General features: G+C 41.7%; 2 protein-coding genes across 2 annotated transcripts; one reads left to right on the forward strand and one right to left on the reverse strand.

The window, feature by feature from the left end:
• On the reverse strand, window positions 1-1,443 carry LOC115675258 (late embryogenesis abundant protein At3g53040-like). The gene is made up of 2 exons (XM_030597858.2): window positions 504-1,443; window positions 1-366 (listed from the first exon to the last, which is right to left on the reverse strand). Exons 1-2 carry the CDS (start codon window positions 1,418-1,420, stop codon window positions 54-56), a joined length of 1,230 nt encoding a protein of 409 aa, XP_030453718.1. The 5' UTR covers window positions 1,421-1,443; the 3' UTR covers window positions 1-53.
• Window positions 1,444-5,508: 4,065 nt separating this feature from the next.
• On the forward strand, window positions 5,509-17,235 carry LOC130135145 (beta-galactosidase 15-like). The gene is made up of 19 exons (XM_056303573.1): window positions 5,509-5,898; window positions 12,925-13,025; window positions 13,155-13,250; window positions 13,408-13,520; window positions 13,639-13,705; window positions 13,810-13,902; window positions 14,062-14,205; window positions 14,303-14,391; window positions 14,480-14,585; window positions 14,674-14,761; window positions 14,864-14,982; window positions 15,082-15,243; window positions 15,336-15,544; window positions 15,646-15,749; window positions 15,873-15,985; window positions 16,083-16,316; window positions 16,408-16,619; window positions 16,729-17,005; window positions 17,119-17,235. Exons 1-19 carry the CDS (start codon window positions 5,814-5,816, stop codon window positions 17,233-17,235), a joined length of 2,529 nt encoding a protein of 842 aa, XP_056159548.1. The 5' UTR covers window positions 5,509-5,813.
• Window positions 17,236-18,697: the final 1,462 nt, after the last annotated feature.

Here is an 18,697-nt window from a genome sequence, read left to right on the forward strand (position 1 = left end):
GCCAATAACGTGTCATCTTAGCCATCCGAGCCTTTGCCTCATCGAGGCACGCCTCACATCTTGCCATGGCGGTCCGTGGTGACGCGCACTACCCCTTCGTAGTCGATGCGCCCAACGTCCTTGAAAGTCTGGCCGCTCATCTGATCGGCTGCCGTCAGCGTGGAGGCTTTGGCCCCCGGCGGGGTGTCCTCGACATAGACCTCCACCACCTTCTCGGCCTCGGCCCTCTGGTCCTGCCCCTCGCCTTCATCCCTGCCGGCCATGCGCGACTCATTTTTCTTGTCGCTTGGCTGTGTCAGCTTCTCTTTGATTGCCCCCATGACGCTCCCTATCGCGCCCAAAATCCCTCCTCTCTCCTCTTTGCCCCTAACCACATTAAAACATACATATAAAACCATTACCGAATTTGTAACACATGGAGCGCCAAGAATATTTGAACGATCCAAAGTTGGAGCACATTTTCAACGCAAATATGTAAAACAATCCAAACAAGGCTCTCATACGTTTTCTCCTTGGTCTCCTCCTCCTTGCCAGACAGCATGTCCATGGCCCACCTCGCCGCGTCCGCGGCAGAGTCCTTCAGCTCGCCCAGCTTCCCCACCGTCGTGCCCTTCCCTTCCTTCGCCTTCTCCGCTGTGCAGTCCTTGGTCTCTTTCGCCTTCTCAGCCGCGTAGTCTTTGCATTCCCCTGCCTTCCCTAATGCTGCGTCCTTGGTCTCCCTCGCCTTCTCCTTCGCCTCCTCGGCCTTCTGTGCCGCGTAGTCCTTGTACTCGCCTGCCTTCTCCTTTGTCTTCTCTTTGGCTTCCCCGGCCTTCTGCGCCGTGTATTCCTTGTACTCGCTGGCCTTCTTCGCCTCCTCGGTCTTTTGGGCAGTGTAGTGCTTGTACTCAGCTGCCTTCCCCAGCGTTGAGTCCTTTGTCTCTCTCGCCTTCTCAGCTGCGTAGTCCTTGTACTCCCCGAGCTTGCCCTTGGTCGACTCCTTCGTCTCCTTCGCCTTCTCAGCCGCCTCCCCCGTCTTCACCTTCACCTTCTGGGCCGCCGAGTCGGTGGTTTCCTTTGCCTTCTCGGTCGTGTAGTCCCTGTACTCCTTGGCCTTGCCCGTGGTGGCGTCGTAGCCCTCGCGGGACCTGTCAGCCGTGTATTCCGCGCCTTCACGGGCAGTCTCGGTGGCGTCGTGGCTCTTCCCGACGACCGCCTCCTTCGCGTGCTCGTACGTGTCCTGGACCACCCTCAGGACCGACCCGATCACGCCAGGCCTCTGCTGCTGCGGCTGGTCCGTCGTGTCAAACGTGGCCGCTCTCTCTCCGGCCGCTTCGTACTCTCGGTCCCTCTCCCGGTCGCGGTTCACGTCCCTGAGGTCGGAGGCCGCAATCCTCGCCGTCGCCTCGGCCCTCTCTTCCTTAGCTTGCCTCGACGCCATTTTTCTCTTTTCTTTTGAGCTGATCACGTGTGTTTGGTTCCTCTCTTCAGAGTTTAAGGTATTGCTGAATCGGTAGATAGGGGGCATTTTATACGAGAGAAAGTCGAGATTGGAATGACAGGTGGAGCTGGGGGAGGAGCAAACAGCTGCCACGTGTCTTCTCTGCGCAACGGAGCGACACGTGGAGGGCGCGCGGCGGAGGAGGGACACACGTAGTTTTGCATGCAAGTGACGATGAAAATTATCTACGAAGGTGGGGGCAAAGGCTCTAAAGTACTCTGCCCTAAATATTTTTTCGATTATATAACAAGATATATTGTATTGGCCTTTCTCAAATTGTAATTGACATGATTATATATATTTCGAAAGTCTCCAAATAAGGAAAATTACTAAAACAGTCCTAAATTTATTGTAATTATTATAATTTAGTCCTAAATCTTTTGCATTTGTACCAATTCAAATCTATCCGGCTAATTTTGGCTACAGGTGCTGATATGGACGCCGGCCGTCCGACCGATGCTGACGTGGCAATTTTCAAAAATTTTTTTTAATCTTTTTCCCTTTTTATTTTTTTTTATTTTTTGCTTTCCTTCTCCCTTGGCCGGTCGCGGCAACCGAGAGCTCCTCGTCGGCCACTATTGAGGCTCGCCCTCGCCGGCACTGGCGAAATTGTAATTGACATGATTATATATATTTCAAAAGTCTCCAAATGTGCTCCAAAAAATGATAAAATGATAAAGATGCACCATGACACGCCAGCTATTGAGATGTGCCTCTTATGTGAGATTTATTGGAGGATTTATTATATGAATTTATGATGTGTTTGTTTGGGGGAAAACTCCATGATTATGGAAAATGATTTCCAGAAAATCATTTTCTAGGAAAATGGTTTCTTTTCCTTTGTTTGGTGATATGTGACCGAAAACACTTTCCAATGTTTGGATCACATTTGGAAAATGATTTCAATATCATCAATAACATTTGAACTAACCAATTACACTAGTGTGCCTCTTTCAAATTAATTTATTGAGTCCATGTTACTTAATAAACCGATTTTCTCGATAAATCTAGTAAATCTAGAATTTAAACCCGCAAAATGAAAAGGAAACCCGAATTCCTACACGTGTTCTTCTAAATCCTCGTCGATCTCCATCGTCCTCACCACTTGCCATTGCGCCCCATCAGATTGCTAGTGACTCTCTCTCTCCGTCTCTAGCCCCTCTTATAAGATCTTTCATCATTAATGTCTCTCCTTTGTTACCTCGCTGTCGTGGGCGTCCCTAATTTTCTATGCGCATTTCGCTCTTTGCGACACGCAACTATCTCTAGCACTCCTCTTTGCGGAATTCTATGAGCTACTTATGCATTAGAAACTCTGCAATAGGAAATCGAAAATGGACGTGATTTCCCAGTTACAAGAGCAAGTCAACACGATGCATCGATCACTTCAATACCTTCGGCACTCTTAAGAGAGATGCGCCTTCCGCATAGCTCTCCACGAGTTATCCTGAACCGCCCGCGGACGCCGCAGAGGACATTTCTTGTTTCGCCGAGCAACCCAAGCTGCCAAGCAGGTTCGTGTCTCTTAGGCTACTATAGCAAGTGTAGTTTCAAAAGACAATCAGATAGAAAACAAGAGGTCTCTATTACATTTTTTCCTCACAATATCCCATGCAGTACATGAGCTAAACATTTCATAGTTGAGTTTAGTACTAGTGTCTCTATCTTCCCAATGAAATATTAGGAAAAAATTGTGCCACAAAGAGCTGCTTGGATAGCTACTACAAGAAGTAATCAAAGAACAAGTATAATGTTCAGATACCATCCAGAACAAACATTCAAGTCAGATGCTTGTCAATATCCACTTTCTCTTCTGTTGAAATGCTTGGTCTTCCCTTCTCAAGTTTTGCCCATTGCTACATTATTGGATATATCCAACACAAGAAATAGTGACAAACAAAGAATAACACAAAAATAGACCGTCATTTTACTATTGAGACAAGGGAAACATCACAATGATGTAGAGTGGTAAATCAAGTTCGAATTAACAAGAACTACTTCAATCACAAAGCAGTAATCTATACTTCATGTCACATTAAAAACAACAGACAACTTCTAAGAAGATAGAAGTATTAAACATTCATTCTATGCCTACTATAGTCATCCCACATTGCACGTGCGATACCATCTCTTTTTGCTGCCCACTCTCTGTTTTCCTTCCTCTCCTCTCTTTGTGTTTGTTGATGTCTTCTTTCTTGACTTTGAGATTCGACCTCTATGTTTAGTTCTTGCATAAAAGGATCAAGGGGGTCAACTCCCATAATGAAGTTATGTAAAATACAACATGCTAAGACCACATCAACTTGAGTATCAAAAGATCAAAACGGTTCATTTCTTAATCTCAGAGCTAGTAAAGATAGAGGTTTTATCTCAAAGGTAAACCCAATAGCAAGCATTCAAATAAAATACAAAAAATATCATCAAAAAGTAAAGACAAGTGCAGCTTAACTAGACATTTTAACAAACATGTTTAAAGGCTCAGGAGGGCTAGACTTATCAGGATTCAAAACTTGATTCCGCTGAGTTTGTGGTCGTGAGCTATTTTAGCCTATTTGTTAGGCATTTTTATTATATAGATTTCTTCCTAGTATAGAATCCTTCCTATTGTATATCTCCTAATTAGGGTTGTCATATGTCCTATATATATAACAGGATTGAGCATTGTAAATGTACAGAAAAAATATTCATTGAATACAAAAAGGAGAGTCCTTTTCTACATGGTATCAGAGCCCTAGGGTTTGATCCTTGGGGTACTGTACGTCAATCATTGGCTACGGCGGTCCCGCTTGCCGGCGAGCGGGCTGAGAAATTTTTTTTTTGGGCTCGATTTCTTCTCTATTGCACCGTTCGACGTGCGTCTTACCCGATCTTCTTCATCGCAATTCAGTTTGCGAAGCTGATCTCATGGCCGACGAACATCCGATTGTTGCAACTGACCAAGCGGATGCTAGTGCCTCTGCTACTGCCATTCTGGCAGACCTGACCACTGCGATGAAGCAGCTCTTGACCCAGCAGGCCGCGCCGCTGTGCGTTGAACCTCCTGTTACACCGATTGCTATCAAGCTTGATGGCAAAAATTATGGCGTATGATCCCAGGTTGTTGAGATGTATGTCTCAGGCAAAGACAAACTGGGCTATTTGAATGGTGATTCTCCTGAGCCCCCTCCTACTGATCCGTTTTTTAGACAATGGAAGATCGATGATTCTACGGTGAAAGGTTGGCTTATCAATTCTATAGACCCAGCCTTGATACCAAACTTTATTGGGTTTCCTACTGCCAGAGCCGTATGGGATGCTGTGACAACGACCTTTTTTGATGGATCTGACACCTCCCAAATCTATGATGTTAAGAGGTAGGTTTCTCGATTGAAGCAAGGCGGTGGACCCATCGAGAAATATTACAATGATCTTCAAGGGCTCTGGCGTGAGATTGATTTCCGCCATCCTAATCCTATGCAATGTCCGGCCGATATTCTGAGGTACAATGCCATTGTCCATGAAGATCGAGTTTATACTTTTTTGGATGGTCTCGATGACCGCCTGGATAATGTTCGTGCTGATGTTATGAAGATGGATCCATTTCCAACTATTGAGCAAGCTTATGCTCGAGTTAGGCGAGAGGATATGCGCCAATCTGTCATGCTCTCCATTCCTGTCGAGGTCACCTTTGGTTCAGCCATGGTGTCACAGCGGGGCAAGGGTGATCAGTTAGTACTTTCTGCCCGGGGACCTCGCCCTAAACCTGGTATGCCAATTTAGTCCGAGGGATGCTCTCACTGTGGGAATCCTAAACATACAGCAGCATCTTGTTTTAAACTGCATGGTTATCCAGACTGGTGGGATGATTTTCAGACCAAGAAGAAGAAACTAGGCTCTCAAAAGGGGCGGAATGGAGGGCAAGCCACCTTAGTGACTAGCGGCTTGTCATTAATTCCCATGGAGCCTGAATCGGGGCGGAATGGAGGGCAAGCCTCCTTAGTGACTAGCGGCTTGTCATTAATTCCCATGGAGCCTAAATATGCTAATGCCGAATCTCTTGAAGGTAATTGTGGGTTTGTCTTTGCTAATGGACATGGTGATGGTCATCATGGGTGGATAATTAATTCTGGCGCTACAGATCATATGACTCCGGAATCTGGTGACCTTCTTACATCTACTACACCACGTCGAGATCATATTTACAATGCTAATGGACATAGCTTTCCTGTGATGGCTGCTGGGCGTGTGTCTGTCACGCCTTCTCTCTCTATCTCATACCTTGCTTGTTCCTTCATTGTCTAATCGTCTGTTATCAGTTGGACAGCTTACTAGTGAGTTGAACTGTGTTGTGCTTATGTACCCTGATTTTTGCCTGTTTCAGGACATTCTCACGAAGGAGATTATTGGGCGTGGTACTAAGAGGGAGGGGCTGTATTTCGTGGATGAAATTACTTCTGGATGGACCTATCATTCTCGTGGACAGTTAGCTCAAGAGAAGGAACTTTGGTTATGGCACTGTCGGTTAGGTCACCCATCCTTTGGGTATTTACGGTATTTGTTTCCCAAGTTATTTCATGGTCTATCGAACTCTAGTTTTCAGTGTGATACATGTATTTTGGCAAAGAGCCATCGCACTTGTTTTCCTCCTAGTTTGAATATAAGTTCTACTCATTTTTCCTTAATTCATTTTGATGTATGGGGTGCGTCTCCTATTACTACTGTATCTGGGTTTCGATGGTTTATCATCTTTGTTGATGATTGCATACGTATGACTTGGCTATATTTGATGAAACATAAGAATGAGGCTGAAGCTATCTTTCGTACTTTCCACCGTATGATTCAGACTCAGTTTGGGGCCAAACTTCAGGTTCTCAGGTCTGATAATGGTGGCGAATACTTAAGTAAACCTCTTGCAGCTTATTTTCAAGAACATGGTTTGATACATGAAACTTCTTGCCCTCAGACTCCTCAGCATAATGGTGTTGCTGAGCGCAAGAATCGCCATCTTCTTGAAACCACTCGAGCACTCTTGGAGGGTAGCCATGTTCCCCATCGTTTTTGGGATTCTGCCGTAGTCACAGCTGCTTATTTGTTGAATCGCATGCCTTCCCGCATTCTGAGCTATCGCACGCCAATGCAAGCACTTGCTGTCCATGTGTCTCTTCCTTCGGTTCTTACATTGCCTCCTAAGGTGTTTGGGTGTGTTGCTTATGTCCATCTTCACAAAAATCAGCGGACCAAACTTGACCCTTGTGCAGTCAAATGTGTGTTTCTTGGTTATGGCCCTTCTCAGAAAGGGTATCGGTGTTATGATCTTGCCGGGAAGCGCACGTATGTCACCATGGATGTAACATTTATTGAGACGGAGTCCTATTTTCCTTCCCCCCAGTGTCTTGTTCAGGGGGAGACTAGTTATAGAACCAGACATTGGTGGGAGGTAGGAATTGCAGGAGCGACGGATGGGTGCGCACGACCACATGATTCTGAGGCTGCTGAGGCTGAAGATTTTGAGCTACTGCCGCATGATTCTGAGGCTGCACGACCAGACAACACTGAATTACTGCATGGGTCCGAATAGGTGTCAACAGATGCACAGCTGCAACAGCTACAACAGCCTTCCTTGTCTTCATCTTCTTCGCCCTCTTCAGTACCACTCCAAGCTCCTGAGAATGTACCTGAGGTAAGTACTTCTACTGTACTTGATTCTTTTGAAGATACTGATGTGCTTATTGGTTATAAGCTACCCGATAGGCATAATAGGGGTAAACCACCAAATCGATATTCTCCAGATGTAGAGGACCGCTGGTCTCGATACCCAATTGCAGACTATGTGTCTGCCAAGAGGCTATCCACACCACTACAAGCCTTCGTGTTTACGATTTCCTCGGTTCAAGTTCCAAACAGGGTTGAAGAAGCCATGAAGGATCCGAAATGGCTTCAAGCGATGGAGGCAGAGATGGAGGCGTTGGAGAAAAATTGAACTTGGAAACTTGTGGAACTACCAAAGGGTAAAAAGCCGGTTGGATGTAGGTGGGTGTTCACAGTCAAACATAAGGCAGACGGCACTATTGAGAGGTATAAGGCGCGATTGGTAGCTAAAGGGTATACACAGACTTATGGGGTGGATTATCAGGAAACATTCTCTCCGGTTGCAAAGTTAGACACTATAAGAGTGTTGTTATCTCTGGCAGCAAACTTGGACTGGCCTTTGCATCAATTTGATGTGAAGAATGCATTTCTTCATGGAGATTTAGAGGAGGAGATCTATATGGAGCTTCCACCTGGATACAGATGCGCAGATAAGCCGAACATGGTTTGAAAGCTGGAAAGATCATTGTATGGGTTGAAGCAGTCATCTCGTGCATGGTTTAGTCGCTTTAGCTCAGCTATGAAAGGGTATGGATACTCCCAAAGTAACACAGATCATACTTTGTTCTTAAAAGGTGCTCAAGGAAGAATGACAGCTCTTATCATATATGTAGACGACATGATTATTACAGGCAATGATAGTGCGGAGATTATGAGACTGCAGGAATTATTATCTAGGGAGTTTGAGATGAAGAACTTGGGAGGTCTGAAATATTTCCTGGGAATCGAGGTTGCTAGGTCGAAGGAAGGGATTTACTTGTCTCAGCAGAGGTATGTTCTTGATCTTTTGACCGAAGTTGGCATGCTAGATTGCAAGCCTGCAGACACTCCTATGGTACAAAACTGTAAGCTTGGAGAGTACCCTGATCAGACGCCTACTAATAAAGAGAAATACCAAAGGTTAGTAGGTCGATTGATTTACTTATCACATACACGTCCTGATATTGCTCATGCAGTAAGTGTGGTGAGTCAGTTCATGCATGCACCTAGTGAGGATCATATGAGTGCTGTGTGGCGCATCATTCGATATTTGAAGTCAGCCCCAAGAAAGGGGTTGCTATTTGCAAAGAATGGCCACCTTGAAATAGAAGGTTACACAGATGCAGATTGGGCTAGAAGTGTAACAGACATGAGGTCTACATCAGGGTATCTTACATTTGTGGGAGGCAACCTTGTTACATGGAGAAGTAAGAAACAAAAGGGCAAAAGGACATTATTAGTGTCATAACTTGTGTACGGAGGTCACTTTGTGCCATAACTTTTTTTTGGATCACTTTGGTGCTAACTTTTTTGAAAAATGATCACTTTAGTGCCAATATTGACATGGCTTGCCGGAAATCCTACGTGGCACTGACATGGCTCGCCGGAGAGGTCCAGTCAGCATTAACAACCAAAAACGACGCCGTTTAGTTCCCTAACTTGTACTTTTTTAGAAAAGTAAAATTTAAATTATATTAAAATAATTAAAAAAACAAAAAAAAGGAAAATACCACCAAAAATCTCAAATTATGATACTTGTGATAATTTACCCTGAACTTTTTTTTGACACGAAAAACCCAAAACTATGCCATTTGTGACAAGTTTACTCTAAACTTTTTTTTGTGATACTAAAAACCCCAAATTATACTCATTGTGATACATTTACCTCACAACACTTTAACCCAAGGGCATTTTCGTCTTTTTCCTTTTTCTGTTTTTTTTTCTTTCTTCTCCGGCGAGGGCAACCCTCGCCTGAACCGGCGAGGGCGACCCTCGCCCGACTCAGGCGAGGGCGACCCTCGCCCGCCTAGGCGAGGGCTTCCCTCGCCCGACGCCGGCGAGGGTCGCCCTCGCCAGATCCGGCGAGGCGGCCTTCGCCCGGCCGGCGGTGGCGACCCTCTCGGTGCGAGGGCGACCCTCTCGGGCGAGGGCTTCCCTCGCCAAGCATCGGCGAGGAAGCCCTCGCACGGGCGGGCGAGGTCGCCCATGCCCGACTCGAAGCGAGGGCGACCGTCGCCGCCCGGCGAGGGCTTCCTCGCCCGACGCCGGCGAGGGTCGCCTCGCCCGATTTGGCGAGGGCAACCCTCGCTTGAGTCGAGCGACGGAAGCCCTCGCCCGGCTGGCGGCGGTGGGGCAGTGGCAAGCCCTCGCCTGCTGCTGCTTCCCTTTTTTTTTTCCTTATTTGAATATAATTTAAATTTAATTTTTTTTAAAAAGCCACCTAATTTCCATGTGTACAAGGCATATCATTTTTTTTAAAATATAAATGCCAGGTCACCATTTTTTTTAAATGTAAATGCCAGGTCAATTTTTGGCTGGACTCACTAAAGTGATCTATTTTTCTCCGACTTGGCACCAAAGTGATCCAAAAAAAAGTTATGGCACCAAAGTGACCTCCGTACACAAGTTATGGCACTTCTGGTGTCCTTTTGCCAAAACAAAAGGTTGTAGCTCGGTCTAGTGCAGAAGCTGAATTCAGAGGTGTAGCAAAGGGGTTATGCGAACTTCTATGGCTTCGGAAGCTGCTAACTGAGCTCGGGTATCCACCAGGTTTGGAAATCAAATTGTTTTGTGATAATAAAGCAGCCATAAACATTGCTCATAATCCAGTTCATCATGATAAAACCAAACATGTGGAGATTGACAGACATTTCATCAAAGAGAATTTGGAGGCAAAAGTGATCCAGTTACCATTTGTCAAGTCTGAAGACCAGTTAGCTGATATATTGACAAAGGCTCTGTCAAGTAGAGAATTTCATTGCTCACTTATCAAGTTGGGTATCAAAGATATCTTTGCACCTACTTGAGGGGGAGTGTGGTCGTGAGCTATTTTAGCCTATTCGTTAGGCATTTTTATTATATAGATTTCTTCCTAGTATAGAATCCTTCCTATTGTATATCTCCTAATTAGGGTTGTCATATGTCCTATATATATAACAGGATTAAGCATTGTAAATGTACAGAAAAAATATTCATTGAATACAAAAAGGAGAGTCTTTTTCTACAGAGTTTACTGCTCAAGAGAGCTAGACTCAATGCAACAGCAGTAGCACATGTGCACGATGATAGATTCTAAACAACAAGGCTTATGAATGATTTCAACGAGGTGTTGCAACAAAATTTATAATCAATGATTTTCTTTACCTTTGGACATTTTAACAAACAAAAGAAAAAAGAACAACCTCACAAAAGAGATCCAGCCCTAAGAAAGTTAAAAACTGGATTGCAATTTTAGCAAGAGCAGAACCAACTCCTGAAGGAACATGTAAACCCATCACTTTGCCTAACAGGGTATGATATGTTACACATAAAAGCACATATCTCAAGAACAGAACCCTAACCAATGATAAAAGTGGAATACTCATCAAACCAGGAAACAACAACCAACTCGACTCATCTTGATAGATTACCTTTGATATGTGTTTTCATAAAAGCATATATCGCCGAAAATTTCGAGCAAATCAACGACAAATCGAGCAAAAAGGTGAAGCGCTTAGATAAATGGAATCTCTAGGATCTGATTTCTAAAATTTTGCTTGCAGAAGATGAACTAAAACGAGAATCAAACGACCGTAGCACAGAGAATCAACATCAAGTCCATGATGTAAAGCATTGATCAAATTTTCCGAGATTATTTTCAAATTAGAGAGGGGAGAGAGAACCTGGAGCTGTGTTGAGTGTCGTTGAAGACGAGTTGGACCTTCAATGGCGAAGAAGACGAACTGGACCTTCAACGGCGAAGAAGAAGAGCATCGGTGAAGAAGATCTGAAGAAGAGCGAGCGAAAGAGCTAAGGAAGAGCAAGCGTACCTCAGAAAGGTGGGAGAGACTCGAGAAGACCAAAGGTGAGAGAGAACCCGATAAAGAGGGGACAATGTTTTCATCTTCTCATGTCAAGGAATTCACTTTCCGAAAATTAAACATGATATTTGTGTTGACCGAAAATTATTTTCCATTGACCAAATCATTTTCAGAGAACCAAACAACTAAAAGTCCGGAAAACACTTTTCCGGAAAACACTTTCACCGAAACAAACACACCCTTAATCCTTTGTTCTTGTTAGTGTCCTAAATATTTTCGTTGCGCAAACGTACTTCCATATGAAATCTTACCAAAGATAATAAGTAGATTGTTTCCAACAGATCCGCCTATGAAATATCTGTGTCCAAGGATTTGGTAGTTTTTCTCTTGTGCTTTCATATCTGTAATTCTATTACAAATGTTTAGAGGAAAAATTGAGAAAATGCTCGCTCTCGTGCTCGGCATGTGTCACTTCACTTGGCTTTTGTGATTGCCATGCCCGACCCACGTTCGACCAAATAATCATTAGCTTATTGATTTGCCTTTCTCTGAGTTTTGCTTTCTTATCAAAATTAAATTTTAAAATATAGATAAAGATAATGTATCTTCTTGATATATTCTCATATATTATTTAATTTCCAATTTATTCGGATTATGATATAAAAGAAAAAAATTCATAGACTTGTATGTGCCGGAAATTTATTTTCAAAGTATACGGATTTGCTTGAATGGTATATGCTATAGTTAACATATCAATATTTTCAGACCAAAAACATAGATTAACTGAAACTATTGCGAACCCAAGTTTATTCCCATCATCAGACCTAGACATGTTATTATTTTGTTCAATTGAGGTTTTTCAAAAAAAATTTGCTGAATTTTTAAAAATGTATTACCTTTTTTTTTGTGTACTTGCGAAGGTGAACATGTAGCCAATTAAATCATAGTGAAATAGGCCCAATCAATTTTCTTTTTTGTTAGAAAATAAGATAAAATGGACACTGAGGCTCGCAACAACAAACCACACGATTTCAAACTTCGTAGTTCATGATCTTGCTTATCCATTGCAGCATCTTTTCCTAAAACTGTAATTACAGATAAAGAATTTAAATAGCTGTCAACAAGAAATTAAAAAGAAGACAATGCATATACTCCAATTAATCAGAGGAAACATCACCTCCCACATCACGTCTTCCACCTATAAAGGAAAAAGCTCTCGTGTTAGAAATTAAGACATGACAAAAAAACTTAAGAGACCACCTTTTAGAATTTAGATAATGAAAAACACATAAATAGAAAAAAAATCAAATTTTATCGCGTCTCGAGGATGACCTTGTTCTAGTTAAGCCAGAATATCTTGTTTTTCTCGAACTCTATCTTTCGAATTGAGGATGCAATTTCGTTTACTAAGATAAAGTCTCGACATTCGTCCATAATGGTTTGGTAACCAAATTAAAAAAACGACAGAACATCGTCCGATTAAGATACTAACTAATCATTAATTTCGTACATGGATAATACTTCGTAACAAGAAACAGCATGCATCGAGAGACCCTATCCAATCAGATAAGAAAGATTTTAATTCGTCTTAATCCCGAAACACTCGATAAGTCACACCCTTTTCCTCCTTCTCCGAGTGCTCTTACGAGCTCTCGTTATATATATAGTGCTGCGTTGCGAGTTTCGCAGTCTGCAATTGCAGTTCTGCGAGCAGAGTTTAGAGCAGAAGTAGTGCTGGTCGGACGGACATGGCGACCCTCGGTTTGCGGTTTGCTGCTGTTCTAAGCGTTCTGAGCTTCCTTCTCGTCGCCTCTGCAATCCCTCTTGACGTCTCGTACGACGAGAGGGGGATCAAGATCAATGGTCGGAGCAAGATCATCATCTCCGGTTCGATACATTACCCTCGTAGCACTCCTGAGGTAAAAGCTTTTGGTCTTTTTCAAGTGAATTTGCCGAATTTTTGACGTGTTTATATGCTAATTTATCGTGTATTAGTTCGCGAATTTGGATCCTAATTGAATCTTTAATTTTTGCAAATTTTTTGTTAGATGTGGGGTGATCTCATTAGAAAAGCAAAAGAAGGCGGCCTCAATGCCATTGAGACTTACGTTTTCTGGAATGCCCACGAGCCCCTGTACCGTCAGGTATTTCAACAATTTTTGAAGAACTTATTGTGTTTTACTAATTTACTCTTTATTTCGTTGTGAATTTTACTCTCTTTTTTTTTTATCTCGTAAATTTTTACTCTAAATTGTGAATTTAATTCTCGTTTATGTGGTGGGGTGTTTTCTTTGTTTTTAGTACGACTTCGAGGGAAATAAGGATCTAGTCCGGTTTATCAAAACCATTCAAGACGCCGGGCTCTACGCCATTCTTCGCATCGGCCCGTATGTATGTGCGGAGTGGAATTATGGGTAATTATTGTTAAAATTTTTGGAATTGCATTAGTATTTATGAACGTGCATTGCCTTATTTTTCCTTTTATGAGTCATATAATAATAATTATTTTTTACTTCCAATTTTTATATTCAGAGGATTTCCCGTCTGGTTGCATAATTTGCCTGGTATAGAGATGCGAACAAACAACACCGTTTATCAGGTAATATAATTTTTATGCCATTTTTAGCTTCAATTTTTTTTAACTTAAAGATCTCTAATTTGAATTTCTGATGGATTTTTTTATTATTTTGTATTGTAATTTAGAATGAGATGAAAACGTTTGTCACGGTGATAGTAGACATGATGAAAAGGCATAATCTTTTTGCTATCCAAGGTGGCCCTATCATCGTTGCTCAGGTATGTAAATCGACTTTCATACTTGGTTAATTTTTGTTTTTTGGGTTTTATTTAAGTGGTTCTTCTAACCTTTTTCACTACTAATTAAATCGATTGCGTGCTAATTAAGTGGTTTAATTTGATTTATTGATTTGAGATTTACTTTGTGATTTGGTCAAGATTGAGAATGAGTACGGAAACGTGGAATGGGCTTATGGCAACAACGGGAAGTCATACATGAATTGGTGCGCGCAATTGGCCCTAAGTTATGGTGTCGATGTTCCATGGATCATGTGTCAACAGAACGACGCCCCATCGCCTTTGGTATGATTAATTGTAATCACTCATCAATATAATGTGAAATTCCCAAAGAAAAGAATTATTTTTGAGTGAATTAACATGTTTTCGTTTACTTGCGCAGATCAATACATGTAATGGATGGTATTGCGACCAATTTTCTCCTAATAATCCTAAGAGTCCTAAATGGTGGACTGAGAACTGGTCTGGATGGTAAGGGAAAAATTATTTTCTTCCAAATTTTTTTGTAATGTCCAAAATATAGTTTTCTAATTCGGGTTTAATTTGAAAAATTAACTAGGTTCAAGGATTGGGGTATGAAGGATCCACATAGGACTGCCGAGGATCTTGCTTTTGCTGTAGCCAGATTTTTCCAATATGGTGGATCGCTTCAGAACTATTATATGGTAAGTATATATATTAATCTATTAATATACTTATTACAACTATATTATTTTAATGTACTTATGACAATTATTTTTTTTCCCTTCGTAGTACCATGGCGGAACGAACTTTGGTAGAACAGCCGGCGGTCCCTATATCGCCACATCATATGACTATGATGCACCACTTGATGAATATGGTTTTTATTTACCTGTTTTTTTAGTTTCAATTTCCATTACTATAAACAAAAAAAAAGCAATTTTTGTTTTATTTTTTTGCTAATACTCATCGCGTTCGATAGGTAACTTGAATCAACCAAAATGGGGACATCTGAAACGGCTCCACGAATTGATCATGTCCATGGAGGAGATCCTTACGCACGGAGTGAAGAGGGATGTGGATTACGGAAACATGATGTCGGTGAGTAATTTAGCTAATTAATTGAGATTTGAAATTAATCGAACATAGTCTCCTCGATGTCCCCGATAATAATTATATATATTTACGTTGGTCGATTAGGGCACCGTGTACATGTACGACGGGAAGCAAATTTGCTTCCTGGGCAATGCCAACTCAAACCAAGACTTCACCGTCAATCTCATGGGGAACAATTACACAGTCCCGGCTTGGTCCGTCAGCATCCTCCCTGACTGCTACACCGAGGTCTACAACACGGCGAAGGTGAAAATCGGACTCTTACATTTTGAATTCGGTACATTGCTAAAGCTCTTCAAGTGTACTTTAGTGCTGATGAAACCCTAAATGTTGTGTAGGTTAATACCCAACAGTCGCTAATGGTGAAACTGCCCAATGAAGCTGACGATCAAACGGAGCCCTACGAATTGACATGGGATTGGAGGCCCGAGCATCCCGAGCACTTGCATGATGGCTTAGCTAAAGGAAGTGTGATGACCGTGAACAAACTTTTGGATCAAAAGACCGTCACTAATGACACTAGCGACTACTTGTGGTATCTAACTAGGTAAATACAATGAATGTTCTGATGTATTATATGGTGTTTTTGATTGTTTTGGTTATGGAATTACCACAGTTTTTAATGGCCTCTTCATGAATGTTATACAGTCTTGATTTGAGCAAGAACGATAGTCTCGTGGGCAAGAAGATAACCTTGCATGTCCACACCAACGGACACATCGTTCATGCTTTTGTTAACGGGAAGCACGTCGGTGAGTCGAGCTCTTATCTATATAATCTCCATTTAATTATGTCAATTACTATAAAATACAGTGATTAGTATCAAGGGTTGCTTCTTATTACTTACGTTGAGGTTAAATTTTATCCGAGTCTAGGGTCTCAATGGGGTTCAAGTGATCACTTGGAATTCATCATGGAGAAAGACATCAAACTGAAGCTTGGCAAAACCAACACAATCTCGCTCCTCAGTGTCACCGTTGGTTTGCAAGTATAAAAATTTATATTACAGAACTTTCTTTAAAAAAAAATTGAAGTTTGCTTTTTAGTTTTTCATTAATTTAGTTGCTTGATAATATTTCGAGCAGAATTATGGGGCCAACTTTGACACGACCAAGGTCGGGATTCACGGCCCGGTGAAGCTGATCGGCAACAAAGGCCAAAGCGACGAGGTGACCAAGGACTTGTCGACCAACCCGTGGACGTACAAGGTGGGCTTGAACGGCATGGAAGTAAAGGGACTCCAATTGGACAACGCACGTCACCAACATGGATGGAAATCTTACAATCTCCCTTCCAACAGATTGTTCATATGGTACAAGGTAAAAAGAGAGGAATGGTTTTTACCCAGACCCTTTGATTTATTTGCTTAAATTTGCTGATTTACTGTATTTTTTTTTGGAATTTCGTCAGACAACCTTCAAGGCTCCTTTGGGCAGTGACCCTGTGGTCGTGGACTTGCAAGGGCTTGGCAAAGGCGTTGCTTGGGTCAATGGCCACAACATTGGCAGGTTCTGGCCGAGCTACGTTGCTGGTGAGGATGGTTGCACTACAACCTGCGATTACCGTGGAGCCTACAATTCCAACAAGTGCTTGACCAATTGCGGGCAACCTAGTCAAAGATGGTAATAAACAGTAGACATCCACTTGTTATTGTGAATTTCTTTCGTCATAAGACATGTTGTTTTTAGGGTTTTGTTGAGACTATGGATGATGATTTTTGCTCTTGTGTAGGTATCACATCCCACGGTCCTTCCTTGAAGACGATGGCAACAAGCTGGTACTTTTCGAGGAGTTCGGCGGCACGCCGCTCCACGTGAGGTTCCAGACTGTCACGGCCGGGACGATCTGTGCCACTACCGACGAGGGGAAGAAGCTGGAGCTGTCGTGTCAAGGTAGGCGCGTGATGTCAGAAATCCGGTTCGCCAGCTTCGGCGAGCCGACGGGTGCTTGTGGGTCTTACGCGAGGGGTAGCTGCGAAGCTCCCAACACGCTCTCCGTCATTCAGAAGGTAATGAACAAATAAAAATACCCTTTTCCTAATTACTATTATTGAATGCTTAGGTTATTTTTGGGATTATTTTTTCCAAGACACAAACTAAGATATAAATCGGTTTTTTGCAGCAATGTCTTGGACAAGAGAGCTGTACGCTTGATGTTTCGGAGAACACTTTCGGACCCACGGGATGCCATCAGAATGTTTATAGACTTGCTATTGAAGCTACTTGCGATTCTCCATAGTGTATTTTGGTTTATTTTTGTAGGATACTCTTTAGTTTATTTAGGTTTTCTTTTAATTGGGTACAAGGGTTTTACATATTTCATGTTTCTTAAACTTTGGTTAGGATCTTTTGGTTTATTTTTGTCGGATACTCTTTAGTTTATTTAGGTTTTCTTTTAATTGGGTACGAGGATATTACATGTTTCATGTTTCTTAACCCTTGGTTTAGGTTGATTTACTTATTTCATACTCTTGAAATCATATTGGTTTGAGTACTACTTATCTTTCTTTACGAACATCTTTCAATTTTTCAGCACCGCTTCTCAAAGTAAGGCTAGATGTACCAAAAGTTTATCGAGCACTCTTACTAAATGATGTGACGATTTATGGGGCATCTACCATGTCATTATTTATGTATACAAAAAGTTGGAACGATTCATGGAGTAAAAAGAAAAGAAATACATTGTTGTGAATGTATTTTCGAGCTTCACTCTGCTAAATTTAGAAGTAGAATTAAGGCGGACTAAGTATGAATAATTTGAATTGTTGTGAATGTATTTTCTATACAGATCTGGTGTAATTGGGAAATTTGTCGACAATTTGAGATTGAGTGCTTCCATAGCATGGGGATCACGTTTGAATTTCTTCCACGTTCTTGATGATCGATTGCGGGAAGAGGTGCTTCAATTGTCTGCGCTTGATTCTGAAAGAGATGCTTGCAAGACTGTGATGGAGGAATACTGGACTTCAATTGAAGTAGAAGTGATTACTTTTGAATACACAAGCTTAGCTTTGTGTAATTTAAGCTTGTGTGATTTTATTTTTATACGACCCACGTACATTACCCTTAATTCGAAATATTTATTCATTTTCAAACTATAATTATGCTGTTAATATTGTTGGAAGTGGGTTGTGTAACAACTGTATTGCACGGATTATGTACTATCTAAAAACTCATGAAGTGGGGGTGACTTTGTTGTAAAAGTTAGTCTCAAATCCATCCAATTATTGATCTCCACAATTTAAAACTATTTTGCATATCACAAAACAAATAAAACTAAAAGACATGTTTGAGTGTAATTTTGGCTAATATACTAATGACCAAATTAAAAATCTCCACATGAAAAAAAATACAAGATAAATAAATGATACCTGCTAATTTAAGATCTCTTCTTTCCAAAGTTACTTAAAAAAAAATGAAATAGAACTTTTCAGTACTATAGAGGCTAACAAATTTATATCTTAAAAAGCATAAGTATTGATGGTGGCGGTCATAAGTTTATTTTTCCCCGTGTTTAGGACAACTTTTGACTTGCGAATGTTTTCTTTGCTTTGTTATAAGGTGTTAAAAATAAATGAAAAGATGAAAACCGGAATCAGAAAACTATAGATGCTATGGTTGCAAATAAAGATAGCCATCTGTGAGGCATGAACACATAATTTGGTAATTCGAAATTACATTGTCTACGTAATTAAAAAAGC

The sequence above is a fragment of the Syzygium oleosum genome, unplaced genomic scaffold, assembly GCF_021117445.2.
Source record: "Syzygium oleosum isolate NSW1041296 unplaced genomic scaffold, Sole_v2.1 Sole_v2.28, whole genome shotgun sequence".
In the NCBI taxonomy this organism is placed as follows: Eukaryota; Viridiplantae; Streptophyta; class Magnoliopsida; order Myrtales; family Myrtaceae; genus Syzygium; species Syzygium oleosum.